Here is a 16,401-nt window from a genome sequence, read left to right as displayed (position 1 = left end):
TTGGTTTGGAACCTATGTTAGTCCAACTAAAGGGATAGCGTCGAGGGGGTTGAGTAGAGTGTCGTAGGGGTAGGATGGGCCGGGGAGATCTGCAGAAGCCCTGGCGACAGGTGGGCGAGCCGGCCTGCGGCCGAACGGCGTGCGGGTGGGAGACGGGCTTGCCCACCCCCGTTTTCCCTCCCTCCCACCCACCCACCCCCCGCCTCACCGCCCCTTCCCGCCTTGTGCACTTCAAGTCCTCTGCAGGGCCCCAGCCTCGGGCTGCGAGTTCTTATGCCTCGGGATGGTCTTTGGTTTGCTCCCCGATCCGTCCGTCTTTTCCGGTTGTGTCTCGTTCCGTCAGGTGTTGGAAGGGCTACATTCATTGTTGTTGCTTGGCTGGCGCCGCCAGAAACCTCACTTGCCGCGCTGGGAGGGAGGGGGTCCCTGAGGGGGGGGACTTCTGCTCCTGCTGCTTCACCTGCTGAACGATTTCCCTGATCTTGCGTTGTGCGGTCTGCGGGCAGAGGGAGGCGGGAAGAGACAGAGGGGTGACCCGGGGAAGACGCGACTTAGACTGTGACTTCATCCCCCGGGCCTGGAATGCCCTCCCTCTGCCCCTCCGCCAAGCTAGCTCTCTTCCTCCCTTCAAGGCCCTGCTGAGAGCTCACCTCCTCCAGGAGGCCTTCCCAGACTGAGCCCCTTCCTTCCTCGCCCCCTCGTCCCCCTCTCCATCCCCCCATCTTACCTTCTTCCCTTCCCCACAGCACCTGTATATATGTATATATGGTTGTACATATTTATTACTCTATTTATTTTACTTGTACATTTCTATCCTATTTATTTTATTTTGTTGGTATGTTTGGTTCTGTTCTCTGTCTCCCCCTTTTAGACTGTGAGCCCACTGTTGGGTAGGGATTGTCTCTATATGTTGGGTAGGGATTGTCTCTATATGTTGCAAATTTGTACTTCCCAAGCGCTTAGTACAGTGCTCTGCACACAGTAAGCGCTCAATAAATACCATTGAATGAATGAAAGTATGTTTGGTTCTGTTCTCTGTCTCCCCCTTTTAGACTGTGAGCCCACTGTTGGGTAGGGACTGTCTCTATGTGTTGCCAATTTGTACTTCCCAAGCGCTTAGTACAGTGCTCTGCACACAGTAAGCGCTCAATAAATACCATTGAATGAATGAAAGTATGTTTGGTTCTGTTCTCTGTCTCCCCCTTTTAGACTGTGAGCCCACTGTTGGGTAGGGACTGTCTCTATGTGTTGCCAATTTTTACTTCCCAAGCGCTTAGTACAGTGCTCTGCACATAGTAAGCGCTCAATAAATACGATTGATTGATTGATTGATTCATTGTCATCATCATCAATCGTATTTATTGAGCGCTTACTATGTGCAGAGCACATAGAGCGCTTGGGAAGTACAAATTGGCAACACAGAGAGACGGTCCCTACCCAACAGTGGGCTCACAGTCTAAAAGGGGGAGACAGAGAACAAAACCGGACATACTAACAAAATAAAATAAATAGAATAGATATGTACAAGTAAAATAGAGTAATAAATATGTACAAACGTATATACAGGTGCTGTGGGGAAGGGAAGGAGGTAAGATGAGGGGGATGGAGAGGGGGATGAGGGAGGAAGGGGCTAGACTGTGAGCCCACTGTTGGGTAGGGACCGTCTCTATATGTTGCCAACTTGTACTTCCCAAGCGCTTAGTACAGTGCTCTGCACACAGTAAGCGCTCAAGAAATACGATTGAGGATGATGACGCGGGGACTTGACCTGCGGATTCTCGCCGGGGCGGTTACGCTCGGCGAAACAGGTGGGGAACCCTCGGGGGGCCTAGGCCGAACAAACAAACTCGGCCCCGTCTTTCCACGGGGTGGAATGAGGGACCGTGGGAATCCCGTCGAAGTTTTGAGGAGGAGATAGTTCTGCAAATCAGTCAATCGTATTTATTGAGCGCTTACTGTGGGCAGAGCACTGTAATAAGCGCTTGGGAAGGACAAGTTGGCAACATATAGAGACAGCCCCTACCCAACCGTGGGCTCACAGTCTAAAAGTATATATGTACATATGTTTGTACATATTTGTTACTCTATTTTACTTGTACATATCTATTCTATTTATTTTATTTTGTTAGTATGTTTGCTTTTGTTCTCTGCCTCCCCCTTTTAGACTGTGAGCCCACTGTTGGGTAGGGACTGTCTCTATATGTTGCCAACTTGTACTTCCCAAGCGCTTAGTACAGTGCTCTGCACACAGTAAGCGCTCAATAAATACGATTGATGATGATGATGATGATAAAAGGGGGAGACAGAGAACAAAACCAAACATACTAACAAAATAAAATAAATAGAATAGATATGTACAAGTTAAATAAATAAATAGAGTAATAAATATGTACAAACATATATACATATATGCAGATGCGCTGGGGAAGAGGGCTGTTGGCCAACGAGACTGAAAAGGCATGTGAGTAAATAATGAAAATGTAGTTATTTAAGGTATTAACTGAGTTGTTTGACTAAGCCGTAGGTAGAGGAGCCGAGCGGCCTAGGGGATAGGGCGTGAGTCAGAGAGAGGCAACGTGGCTCGGTGGAAAGAGCACAGGCTTTGGAGTCAGTGGTCATAGGTTCAAATCCCGGCTCCGCCAATTGTCAGCTGTGTGACTTCGGGCAAGTCACTTCACTTCTCTGTGCTTCAGTTCCCTTATCTGTAAAATGGGGATTGACTGTGAGCCCCCCGAGGGACAACCTGATCACCTTGTAGCCTCCCCAGTGCTTATTACAGTGCTTTGCACATAGTAAGCGCTTAACAAATGCCATTATTATTATTATTATGAGTCTGGGAGTCAGGAGGACCTGGGTTCTAATACCAGCTCCAACACATCTGCTGCGTGACCCCGGACAAGTCACTTAACTTTTCTATGCCTCAGTTCCCTCATCTGGAAAAAGGAGCTTATTAATAATAATGGTATTTGTTAAGTACTGTATTAAGCACTGGGGTGAATACAAGCAAATCGGATTGGACCCAGTCCCTGCCCCACATGGGGCTCACAGTCTCAATTCCCATTTTACAGATGAGGGAACTGAGGCCCAGAGAAGAGAAGTGACTTGCCCAAGACCATGAGCCCCATGTGGGACATGGTCTGTGCTCAACCTCACTAGTTTGTATCTACCCTAGTGCTTAGTAAAGTGCCTGGCACATAGTAAGCACTTAACAAAGACATGAAAACTCAAACAAAAACACTGAAATTACTGTACTGAAATTATTGAATATATTTACTATTCCATTTATTTTTGTTAATGATGTGCATCTAGCTGTATTTCTATTTGTTCTGACGACTTGACACCCGTCCACATGTTTTGTTTTGTTGTCTGTCTCCCCCTTCTAGACTGTGAGCCCGTTGTTGGGGAGGGACCGTCTCTATATGTTGCCAACTTGTACTTCCCAAGCGCTTAGTACAGTGCTCTGCACACAGTAAGCGCTCAATAAATACGATTGAATGAATGAATAGCTTGGAACAGCTAGGGAAGAATGGAATCCGACTTCTAAAGGAGTGAGTCAGGAAAGGCAGAGGGGACAGAGGTGTCCAAACCGATTCGCTTGTATCTACCCCCAGTGCTTAGTACAGTGCCTGGCTCACAGTAAGCGTTTAATAAATACTATTAAAAGAAGGGACACTATATTTTTTCAATGGTAATTTGTTAGGCACTTAACTATCTGCCAGGCAATATTCTGAGCTCTGGGGTAGATACAAGCTAATCAGGTTGGACCCAATCAATGTCCCCGTATGGGGCTCACAGTCTGAATCCCCATTTTACAGAGGAGGTAAGAGAGAAGTTAAGTGACTTGCCCAGGGTCACACAGCAGACAAATGGTGAAGCTGGGTTTAGAACCCAGGTCCTTCTGACTCCCAAGCCCACTAGATCCATTAGACCAAGGAAGCAGCACGGCTCAGTGGAAAGAGCCTGGGCTTTGGAGTCAGAGGTCAGGGGTTCAAATCCCGGCTCCACCAATTGTCAGCTGTGTGACTTTGGGCAAGTCACTTAACTTCTCTGTGCCTCAGTTACCTCATCTGTCAAATGGGGATTAAGACTGTGAGCCCTCCGTGGGACAACCTGATCACCTTGTAACCTCCCCAGCGCTTAGAACAGTGCTCTGCACATAGTAAGCACTTAATAAATGCCATCATTATTATTATTATTACTAAACAAAGGAGGAACCAGTGCTTTGGCTAAAGGTGCTAAAACACGTTATGAAAGTCTAATTCATATGTCTTGTTCTCAGGAATGACTTCACCTCCAATCCTCCGAGGAGCCGGTGTCATATGTTCATACACAAGGGATTTTTACCACATGACTGTGTCTAGGCAAGGAACACAGATTTGGGAGGTCCTCACATGATGGGAAAAATTACGGACGGCTTAAGAGCGCATCCCTAGCCTGGAAGATGGATATCAAGGCGGGAAACTATTAGCTTGCCCTCCCACTTGGGGAGTTAGGGGAAAGGGGAGAAGGGGGCTGAATGGTAGACTTAATCAAAGGACTGGCATAATATATCATTTCTTCTTTTTAGAATAATTATGGTATTAAGCACTTACTATGTGTCAAGCACAGCTCTAAGCGCTGGGGTAGACAAGTTAAGCAGGTCGGACAGAGTCCCTTCCCTGCATGGGACTCACAGTCTAGGTAGCAGTAGTTAACACACATTAGTAGTCTAAATAATAATAATAATAATAATGGCATTTATTAAGCGCTTACTATGTGCAAGGCACTGTTCTAAGCGCTGGGGGTATACAATAATAATAATGGCATTTATTAAGCGCTTACTATGTGCAAAGCACTGTTCTAAGCGCTGGGGAGGTTACAAGGTAATCAGGTTGTCCCACGTGGGGCTCACAGTCTTCATCCCCATTTTACAGATGAGGTACCTGAGGCCCAGAGAAGTTAAGTGACTTGCCCAAAGTCACACAGCTGACAAGAGGCAGAGTCAGGATTCAAACCCATGACCTCTGACTCCAAAGTCCGTGCTCTTTCCACTGAGCCACCCTGCTTCTCTAACTCGCACACTTCCCCCCCTTCAAAACCCTACTGAAAGCCCACCTCCTCCAGGAGGCCTTCCCAGACTTAGCTCTGCTCCTCTCCTCCCCTTCACCCCAACTCTATCCCCCTGCTCTACCCCACAGCACTTGCGTATGTGTGTACATATTTATTATTCTATTTAGTTTAATAATGTGTATTTATCTCTAGTTCTGTGTATTTATATTGATGCTATTGATACCTGTTTACTTGTTTTGATGTCTGTCTTCCCCCTTCTAGACTGTGAGTCTGTTGTTGGGCAGGAATCGTCTCTTGCTGAATTGTACTTTCCAAGTACTTTGTACAGTGCTCTGCACACAGTAAGCGCTCAATAAATGAAAGTGAATGAGTGACTGAATAAGCAGAAGGTGTACTGAAGCCCCATTTTGCAGATGAGGAAGCCGAGGTACAGAAAAGTAGCCCAAGGTGACACACAGCAGGCAAGTGATGGAGCTAAAATTAGAACCCAGGTCCTCTGACTCCTAGGCCTGGAGAACAAAAGGCGAAGAAGGTAAAATAGTACGGAAAAAACTGGTTCTTTCCCCATCACTCAGTGAGCGCTCAAAAACCATTGATGGATTGATTGGAGGGTGGAGAGCTGGAAGCCGAAACTTGATGTGGAGAGAAATGGGTAGCCGTTGAAAGCTTTTGAGGAGCGGAAAGATGTGTGCTGACTGATGTTTTAAGATGACGACCTGGGGCCTGACATGAATTATAAACTGAAGTGGGGAGAGGTCGGAGGTAGGGAGGCCAGTGAGGAGACGGATTGGGCAATCTACCCGGAATATGAAGCTGCCTTCATGGCAAGTGGGGTGGATCTGAGAAACAGCGGGGAGAAGCTCCTGAGGGAGTTAGTGACAGAGTGAATGTGACAGTTCAAAGACAGTGAGGAGTTCAGTTTAGGTGCTGGGGCGGGGTGGAGCGTGGATGGCTGATAATACTAAAAATAATTATGGTATTTGTTAAGCGCTTACTATGTTCCAAGCACTGTTCTAAGCGCCGGGATAGATACAAGGTAATCAGGTTGTCCCACGTGGGGCTCACAGTCTTAATCAATCAATCAATCGTATTTATTGAGCGCTTACTGTGTGCAGAGCACTGTACTAAGCGCTTGGGAAGTACAAGTTGGCAACATATACAGTCCCTACCCAACAGTGGGCTCACAGTCTAAAAGGGGGAGACAGAGAACGAAACCAAACATACTAACAAAATAAAATAAATAGAATAGCTATGTAAAAATATGGAACGCTTCTTAATCTCTGTTTTTGCAGAAGAGAGTTGGGGCTGGTGAGATGGAAGGGAGTTGTAACGGGTGACTCTGTCCAACCCAATTTGCTTCTATCCACCCCAGCACTTAGTACAAGTGCCTGGCACATAGTAAGCGCTTAAGGAATTCCACAGTTAATTACTATTAACTGAAGCCGGGCAAGATGACAAAGTAACCGAGAGAAGGCAAGAAGAGAAGGGGACCCAGAACGGAGACCTGTGGGACACCCGCGTCGAGGGGATTAAAGAGCACCTGTGTATATGTATATGTGTTTGTACGTATTTATTACTCTATTTTATTTGTACATATTTATTCTATTTTATTTTGTTAATATGTTTTGTTTTGTTCTCTGTCTCCCCTTCTAGACTGTGAGCCCACTGTTGGGTAGGGACCGTCTCTATATGTTGCCAACTTGTACTTCTCAAGTGCTTAGTACAGTGCTCTGCACACAGTAAGCGCTCAATAAATATGATTGAATGAATTACCCAGAAGGAAGAGGTGTGGTGGGGGTGGGGAAAACTAGATGAGCATCATGTGGATAAAACCCCAAGGGGAGGTAGCGTTTCCAAGAGCAAGGAGTAGATCGAGTTAGAGGTAGCCAAGTGGTCCCAGGACAGAATAGTGTTTATTGGCCCTGGCTGGGAGAAAGTTTGTTTTTTGTTTTTCTTTTTTCCTTTCTCCTGCTCTGTCAAAGAGCCGTGTGAAGGGTCCCAATGTTCATTTATCAAGCCTGACAAATATTCAGAAAGAAAATCTAACCGGCATGAGATGGGTTCTAATTCAGGGGCCGGTTACCAGTATCTACTGGAAAACGTGAGCAGCGTGGTCTAGTGGATACAGCCCAGTCCTGGGTTCTAATTCTGGTTCTGCCACTTGTTTGCTGTGTGACATTGGGGCAAGTCACTTCACTTAATAATAATAATAATTTGGGTATTTGTTAAGCACCTGCTATGTGCAAAGCACTTTTCTAAGTGCTGGGGAGGATACTAGGTGATCAGGTTGTCCCATGTGGGGCTCACAATCTTAATCCCCATTTTACCGATGAGGTAACTGAGGCCCAGAAAAGTAAAGTGACTTGCCCAGAGTCACACAGCTGACAAGCGGCGGAGCAGGGATTTGAACCCATGACCTCTGACTCCCAAGCCCGTGCTCTTTCCACTGAGCCACGCTGCTTCTCTTACCTCATCTGTAAAATGAGGGTTAAGACTGTGAGCCCCACATGAGACAGGGACTGTGTCCACCCTGATTAGCTCGTATTTACCCCAGCGCTTAGAACATTGCTTGCCACATCGTAAGTGCATTACAAACACCATCGCTGTTATCATGTTCAGCTGCGGGGGAGAGGGAAGGTGAATAAAGACTGAATCAGAACAATCAAATGCTGAGTTACCTGGCTGGCAAAGAAGTGCCCGATAATCTTAACAATCACTTCTTCGTTTTCATCGGGTGTTTGGTCACGGGGCACAATTACTTCTGCACTAGTTAAGTTTTGTAGTTCGTTCACCTGTAGGGGAAGAAGGCAACTTTTTCAACTTTAGCAGGTGGTTTGGAGGGTGCCGAGAAGTAAGGGAAAGGAAGGAGCTAGGGGGTGAGGAATGAAAGGCTACAAAAAGTAAGAGAGGAAAGCCACCCTACTGCTGTCACTGCTCTCTTTCGTCAGTGAACCCCATCCCGCCCTGGTGCTCTTTGGGATTCCTTTGAGGCTCACCCCTTGGCACTTTCACCACACCCCTGCTCCTCGCTGAGGAGCCCCACTTTTCAGAACCACCAAGGAGCTAAAGAACGGCTCCAAACTGCGGCTAATATTTCTTTAACACGTACGACATTTGAGTTCAAACTGTATTCCGGTTTCCCTCAGTTTCTTTATTTCGCCGTCCCTGGTGTCACCTTTGAAGGACAACTCTAACCCTAATTCTATCCCCCACTATTTTATCAACTGGAGGGCAGGGATCGTGACTACCAATTCATCAGTGTTGTACTCTCCCAAGTTCTCAGTACAGTGCTCTGCACGTAGTAAATGCTCCGTTACCTACCACCGGTTGACTGAACTATAAATTGCTTTCTATTTCTTGGCATTGCTGACCCAAATCCTCTACCACAGAGGGGTGAAAGGGAAATCTGGATGAAGAGGTGGCTGAGGATCAAGCCTCTGGATCTTCCGCTAAACTCCGATATTAGAAATGGGGTCGTCTCGCCACCTCCGCCTCCAGGACGCGGCATCGCATGGTTTGTCTTGAACTCCCCTCCTCCTGGTTTTATTTTCACCCCTGACCTTTCCTTGCTTGGAAATGGGGTGGCCCAGGAGCGGTTTGGGGAAACGAACGATGGGCTTAGGAGGGAGAGGACCCCGGGACGGAGCCCGAGGCGAATTTACCGTTTTGCCACCTTTGCCGATCACGCGGCCGGCTGCTGAGGAAGGCACCTTGATGTGGGCTTCAAGCTTCACCTCTTCTTTTGGGTTAAAAAAGTTCTCCTCTTTCAGTTTTCCGAATATCCTCCCTTGGGCCTGGGGAAGCAAGGGCAGATTAATGAGTGCTATAATCCCTAATGCCAGGAGAGCCGGCTCGTCGACCCCGGTCGCGGGGGACTTGAGGAGAATAGGCATTTATATTAACGTCTATCTCCCCGGCTCGACCGTAAGTTCCCTGTGGGCGGGGAATGCTTCCTTTCTGTTGTACTATCCCAAGCGGTTAGCACGATGCTCTGCACACAGTAAGCGCCCAATAAATACGATTGACTGACTGACGGACAGACGACCCAACATTGAAGGTGTTTGAGACGGAGTCCATCTCATCCCTTCCCCGGCCCTCGGCATACGGCGATTTCTCCAGGGAGACTTTGAAGATGTTCCCATCGGTTGGGAGAATAGGCACGGAGTGTCGACTATCTGTCTCCCAACCCTGATCATTTCAGCAGTCCATAACTAAATCCAAATCCTTTGGAAGAGGTCCTATGATGGAACAATTTTGCATCTAATAAGAATTCGAGGTAGGGAGGAAAAAACATAGCAGGAGCTATTCCTATTGTGTTCACCACACAATAGTCCCCCTTTTAGACTGTGAGCCCACTGTTGGGTAGGGACTGTCTCTATATGTTGCCAATTTGTACTTCCCAAGCGCTTAGTACAGTGCTCTGCACATAGTAAGCGCTCAATAAATATGATTGATGATGATGATGATGACCAACCTACCGGGGCACCAATTCATTACATGTAAAGTGCCCATCACCACCCCCGAACCTCGGGCTGTAAAATTTCTACCACTTCTGTTGCGTTGTACTCTCCCAAGCACTTAGTACAGTGCTCTGTAGGCAGTAAGCGTTCAGTCAATACCAATGATTTCCTCTGTTTAAACTAGCAGTTGCATTCATTCATTCCAATTGTATTTACTGAGTGCTAACTGTATGCAGAACACTGTACTAAGCACTTGGAAAGTACAATTCAGCAACAGAGACAATCCCTGCAAAACATGGTGCTAAGCCCTGGAAAACAAAATACAGGGATGAGAATTAGACACAGTCTTTAACCCCTGAGGGGCTCGGATTATGAGACTAAAATGGGCAACAAACACACAAGGAAAGATGAAACATACAACCAGTAGGATACCGTGGCTAGAGGGATAGAGGTTCAGATGCCAACAACCACAGCCAGTCAGTCATATTTACTGAGCGTTTACTGTGTACAGAGCACTGTACTAAGTGATTGGGATAGTACAATATAACAGACACATTCCCTGCCCACAACGAATTAGCAGTCTATAGCCATGACTTACCCAAACTACAGTTCTCTTGTACTGTGGGGTTGCATCTTAAGAACGCTGTGTTAGCCAAGTGCTTAGTACAGTGTTCTGCACACAGTAAGCGCTCAATAAATACGATTGAATGAATGAATGTTATAGAAAACTCACACTCTAGTAATAATAATGATGGTATTTGTTAAGCACTTACTATGTGCCAAGCACTGTTCTAAGTGCTGGGGAATATACAAGGTAATCAGGTTGCCCCACAGGGGATTCACAGGCTTAATCCCCATTTTACAGATGAGGCAACTGAGGCACAGAGAAGTTAAGTGACTTGCCCCAAGTCACCCAGCTGACAGGTGACGAAGCAGAATTAGAACCCACAACCTCTGACTCCCAAGCCTGGGCTCTTTCCAGTACTCACCCGGTGTCTGATACTACAACTGTTTCTTGTGACACTGTGTCACATTCCATCGCGAACTGGGTTGTGGGACAGATGTTCTCTAATTGCTCCATTTACGCCGAGTGAAAACGCACATTATGGCAACACTGACTGTCCTTGTTAAACTTTTTACATTCCTAATCGGAGACGTTTACATCTGGGCAAAGCATGTCGTGGCTGTACCTAACATGCAGGCAGGGCACAGGCCTGCCAAATCTGCTGAAATGTACTCTCCCGAGGGCTTAGTACAGTCCTCTGCACACGGTAAACGCTCAATAAATACCACTGATGACGATAAAGAGTGTTTCCTCGCTTCCGATAGCCCAAGGGAGCATTTAGATAAGAACATAGGCATCGACAGACCGCATTTTCATCTACCTCATGCCAAGGAGGAAATCGGAGGGCAGAGGGGACCGACCCCTCTTCCCTCCAGATAATGAGGGTCTGCTGTGTGTGTCTCTACATGGTCCTTGCAACAGTTTGGAGGGGGAGGCTGTGGATTAACATGTCCTGGGTTCCTCTTGAGAAACTCCTCTCTTTCAGAATTCCAATCCCCAACTTTTAACCTTCCACTCTTGATCTGTTGAAGGGAAAGCTTCCGGGCCTTTTCACTCGAATCCTCTGTCTATCCCAAGAGGCTGCTGCCCTGCAGTGCCCCATCCTAGGCGGGCCGGCCCCCGGGGCACTTACCTTAAACTGCGCTTCGGGTGGTCCTGTGATGATGACCATCCTCTCACTGGCGTCTGGACCTTCTGCCGGGGCAATCTGAAATTCACAATTTTTCATTCAGAGAGAAACCTTCTCCGGCATCACTTCCCACTCCCCTACGGTCTTCTTCTGGAATAAGGGCTGGCGTGTCTGAGCCCCGTGTCCTCGCCACCGAGAAAAGGCCCCAGGCCTTCCAGGCGTGCCAGATGCCATTTCAGACACCAGGAACGTCACACCTCTGTACGGACCGTAATTTCTTCAGGTTCACAGCGATGGGGGAAATTATTGCTTCATTTTACAGAAGAGGAGACTGGGGCTCAGGGCTTTGAAATGACATAATAGAAATAATAATAAATAGCAGCAATAATTGTGGTATATGTTAAGCGCTTACTATTTCCCAGGCACTGTGCTAAGCACTGGGGTGGATACAAGGTAATTGGGTTGGGCACAGTCTCTGTCCCACATTGGGCTCACAGTCATAATCCCCATTTTTAACAGAGGCCCAGAGAAGTAAAGTGACTTGCCCTAGGTCACACAGCAGACACGTGGCAGGTGCAGGATTAGAATCCAGGTCCTTCTGGTTCCCAGGCCCATGTTCTTTCCAATAGGCCACGCTGCTTCTCTAGCTTTAGCTGGAAACATCTGAGTTGCCTTTCTACATCTCTGCACTGACTAAGTATTGAAAACCACACACAAAAAAACCCCTCTCCATTGGCTTCAGCCTGCTTGAACCAATCCCCAGAGGAGTTGGGAACTATAATCATTTGTATCAATGGATTGATGGTATTTATTGACCACTTACTGTGTGCAGGGGACTGTACTAAGCACTTGGAAGAGTAGACACATTCACCTCCCACAACGAGCTGAGATGACACGTGCCTGATCCTTTTCAGGGGTTTATAGGCCTAATTCCCTGCAATTCTTAGTTTACATTGCTGTGGGAAATGGCAGCTTTCTCGGTGGGGTGGGAGGTGGGGGGCTCACACTTCCCCAGGTCCTGGAGGAGGGCTGTCAGTGGGATCCAATTCTCAAGACTTGTACAGGAAGTGGACTGGAAAACCTGAAAAATGAGCCTCTTCTAAACGCATTTGGCCAAACCACTTTGCCGTTTTCCCTTTCCCCTGCCCCTCCGTACGCTAAAAGCCACCTTTTTAAGGCCCTAGATAATGATGGAGTTTCTGCAGCCAGCAAAAGATGGCCCTGTTCCCGAAACAACGTGTGAACCGAGGCCTCGACGGGGCCTCTTCTGTCACTGGCATTCTTAGATAGTTTACATCCTGAAAATGAAATCTGATTCCTCTTCAGGGGTGGGCAGGGCAGAAAAGTACCACACACGTAATGACGGCGTTCAATGTTTTCTTGTCCTCTGACATCAGTTATTGCTGTTTAACTAGGGAGAGGATGAAAGGCCAATTCATTATTCAGCCTTATAAATCCGCTTTATGGTCCAAGCTCACTTCCTGGGCTGATTCAGGACTGCCTCGTTTAATGAACTGGTGGCAAGCCCAGAAGTGGAGTTGGGGAAAAGGACACTGAACAGCTTGCCAAATCTACGGCTCACTGGCCCAGGGCTGATTCAGGACTGCCTCGTTTAATGAACTGGTGGCAAGCCCACGAGTGGAGTTGGGGAAAAGGACACTGAACAGCTTGCCAAATCCACAGCTCACTGGCTCAGGCCATCATCATCATCATCAATCGTATTTTTATTGAGCGCTTACTATGTGCAGAGCACTGTACTAAGCGCTTGGGAAGTACAAATTGGCAACATATAGAGACAGTCCCTACCCAACAGTGGGCTCACAGTCTAAAAGGGGGAGACAGAGAACAAAACCAAACATACTAACAAAATAAAATAAGGCCAGTGTCAGAGAGGAAGGAAGAAGCAGGGCTGGGCTTCAGTCTCTTCCTTTTACTCTCTTCGAGAAGCGGCAGTGGTCTGGTGGATAGTAATAATAATAATAATTGTGGTATTTGTTAAGCGCTTACTATAATAATAATAATAATAATAATGACATTTATTAAGCCCTTACTATGTGCAAAGCACTGTTCTAAGTGCTGGGGGGATACAAGGTGGTCAGGTTGTCCCACGTGGGGCTCACAGTCTTAATCCCCATTTTACAGAAGAGGGAACTGAGGCACAGAGAAGCAGCCTGGCTCAGTTGAAAGAGCACGGGCTTTGGAGTCAGAGGTCATGGGTTCAAATCCCAGCTCTGCCACTTAGCTGTGTGACTTTGGGCAAGTCACTTAACTTCTCTGTGCCTCAGTTACCTCATCTGTAAAATAGGGATTAAGACTGTGAGCCCCATGTGGGACAACCTGATCACCTTGTAACCTTCCCAGTGCTTAGAACAGTGCTTTGCACATAGTAAACGCTTAACAAATGCCATTATTATTATTATTATTATTATTATTATAAGTGACTTGCCCAGAGTCACACAGCTGACAATTGGCGGAGCCAGGATTTGAACTCATGGACTCTGACTCCCAAGCCTGTGCTCTTTCCATTGAGCAACACTGCCCTAAGTGCTGGGGTAGATACAAGGTAATCAAGTTGGACACAGTCCCTGTCCCACATGGGGCTCACAGTCTCAATCCCCATTTTACAGATGATACCTCATTACCACTGAGGCCCAGAGAAGCGAAGTGACTTGCCCAAGGTCTCGACCTCTGACTCCCAAGCCCGGGCTCTACCCACTAGGCCATGCTGCTTCACGCTTTATGCTGCTGGGATAGAGCCCAGATGTGGGAGTGGGAGTCAGAGGGATCGGGAGTCAGAGGGATCGGGAGTCAGAGGGATCTGGGTTCTGACTCTTCGTCTGCTGTTGTGACCTTGGCCAAGTGGCTTCCTTTCCATGCCTCAATTACCTCACCCGTAAAATGGAGATTGAAACTGCGGGCCCCAGGGACTATGTCCAAAACCTGAGTAGCTTGTATCTACCCTAGCGCTTAGTACAATGCCTGGCACATAGTAAGCACTTAACAAATACCATTAAAAAAAAAAAAACAAGAAAAAAACTCTCTGAACTGAAATGGTTGCCACTAGGCATGGAGGCAGGAGGCTACCTGGAGAAACAGCGTGCCTCAGTGGAAAGAGCCCGGGCTTTGGAGTCAGAGGTCATGGGTTCAAATCCCGGCTCCGCCGATTGTCAGCTGTGTGACTTTGGGCAAGTCACTTAATTTCTCTGTGCCCCAGTTACCTCATCTGTAAAATGGGGATGAAGACTGTGTGCCCCCCGTGGGATAATCTGATCACCTTGTAACCTCCCCAGCACTTACTACAATGCCTGGCACATAGTAAGCGCTCAATAAATGCCATTATTATTATTATTAGTACCTGGAAAATAGACAAGCTAGTTTACCAGAAAAAAATGAGGGAGGGAGGATTTGGGCAGAGGGGTGTTGGGGGAAGGGATTTAAGGTGGGGGGGGGGCGGTATGCCCGCCTTTTCTCATCATGAATCACAGCAAAGCAACACTAGCTGTTAATGATGGTATTTGTTAAGCGCTTACTATGTGCCAAGCACTGTTCTAAGCACTGGGGGAGATATAAGGTGATCAGGTTGTCCCATGTGGGGTTCACAGTCTTAACCCCCATTTTTACAGATGAGGGAACTGAGGCCCAGAGAAGTGAAGTGACTTGCCCAAAGTCACACAGCTGACAAGTGGCGGAGCCGGAATTAGAACCCACGACCTCTGACTCCCAAGCAAGGGCTCTTTCGGCTAAGCCACGCTGCTTCTCTGTTTAGCATCTCATCCCCTTGCTGCCCTCTACAGAATGAAGGCTGGTAACGATAGGTCTCATTTATCGCATCGCCTTCAAGAGGTTTAAAGCAATGCTGTGGCTGTGTGAAGAATTCCCTCTGTCTCTGGTACAGCAGGTGACTCCATCTCTTCACTCTTCTGTTTCATCTCTCTCTCTCTCTCCCCTTTGTCTCTCTCCATCTCCCTGCTCACTATCTTTCATCTCTCTCTGTCTCTCTCCATCTCTCTTCTCTCTGTTTCATCTCTCTCCCCTTTGTCTCTCTTCATCTCTGCTTGCCATCTCTCATCTCTTCTCTCATCTTTCACCTCTCTCTCATCTCTTCATCTCTTCCCCCTCCATCTTTCCTCTCTCTCTGTCTCTCTTCTCTCTTGTTTCATCTCTCTCTTCTTTGTCTCTCTCCATCTCTCTTCTCTGTTTCATATCTCTCTCCCCTTTGTCTCTCCATCTCTCTGCTTGCCATCTCTCATATCTTCTCTCATCTTTCACCTCTCTCTCACCTCTTCATCTCTTCCCCCTCCACCTTTCCTCTCACTCTGTCTCTCTTCTCTCTTCTGTTTCATCTCCCTTCTTTGTCTCTCTCCATCTCTCTGCTCTCTATCTCTCATCTCTCTTCTCTCATCTTTCACCTCTCTCTCACCTCTTTATCTCAGATTGAGCCCCCTCCTTCCTTTCCCCCCTCCCCCCTCCCCATCCCCCCTGCCTTACCTCTTTCCCCTCCCCACCGCACCTGTATATATGTATATATGTTTGTATATATTTATTACTCTATTTATTTTACTTGTACATACTTATTCTATTCATTTTATTTTGTTAATAGGTTTTGTTTTCTTGTCCGTCTCCCCTTTCTAGACTGTGAGCCCACTGTTGGGTAGGGACCGTCTCTATATGTTGCCAACTTGTACTTCCCAAGCGCTTAGTACAGTGCTCTGCCACAGTAAGCGATCAATAAATATGATTGAATGAATGAATGAATCACTACTTATAATGGAGGTCACCTTCATTTTTGTGGAATGTACTTATCTATTCTATTTATTTTATTTTGTTAATATGTTTGGTTTTGTTCTCTGTCTCCCCCTTCTAGACTGTGAGCCCACTGTTGGGTAGGGACTGTCTCTATATGTTGCCAACTTGTACTTCCCAAGCGCTTAGTACAGTGCTCTGCACACTGTAAGCGCTCAATAAATACGATTGATTGATTGATTGATTGGAACCAAGATCGAGGAAGATGGAGGCCATCTCCATTCTAAAGGTATGTACCCCTCCCCGCTTGAAGAGCTCAGAGGGCCTCCGGTTTGAATTTTACGAACTTCAGTATAATCAGCATAATCTGAATGAGAAGCACTGGGGCCTAGTAGAAAGAAGCGCTTAGTGCTCTGCACACAGTAAGCGTTCAATAAATACGACTGAATGAATGA

General features: G+C 47.0%; 1 protein-coding gene across 2 annotated transcripts in view; it reads right to left on the bottom strand.

Moving 5' to 3' along the window:
• Nucleotides 1-216: 216 nt before the first annotated feature.
• IGF2BP2 (insulin like growth factor 2 mRNA binding protein 2) overlaps nt 217-16,401 on the bottom strand; it is a 324,744-nt gene continuing 308,559 nt past the window's right edge. For both annotated transcript variants that reach the window (XM_038762344.1, XM_038762421.1), the window contains 4 exons: nt 11,207-11,281; nt 8,712-8,843; nt 7,728-7,841; nt 217-496 (listed from right to left, as the gene is read on the bottom strand). In XM_038762344.1, coding sequence (XP_038618272.1) covers nt 362-496; nt 7,728-7,841; nt 8,712-8,843; nt 11,207-11,281 — 456 coding nt within the window. In that variant the 3' untranslated portion in view covers nt 217-361. The remainder of the gene's footprint in view (nt 497-7,727; nt 7,842-8,711; nt 8,844-11,206; nt 11,282-16,401) is intronic.

The sequence above is a fragment of the Tachyglossus aculeatus genome, chromosome 1, assembly GCF_015852505.1.
Source record: "Tachyglossus aculeatus isolate mTacAcu1 chromosome 1, mTacAcu1.pri, whole genome shotgun sequence".
NCBI classification, from domain to species: Eukaryota; Metazoa; Chordata; class Mammalia; order Monotremata; family Tachyglossidae; genus Tachyglossus; species Tachyglossus aculeatus.
Note: the sequence above shows the minus strand (reverse complement) of the source record. Positions and strands in the feature narration are given on the sequence as shown.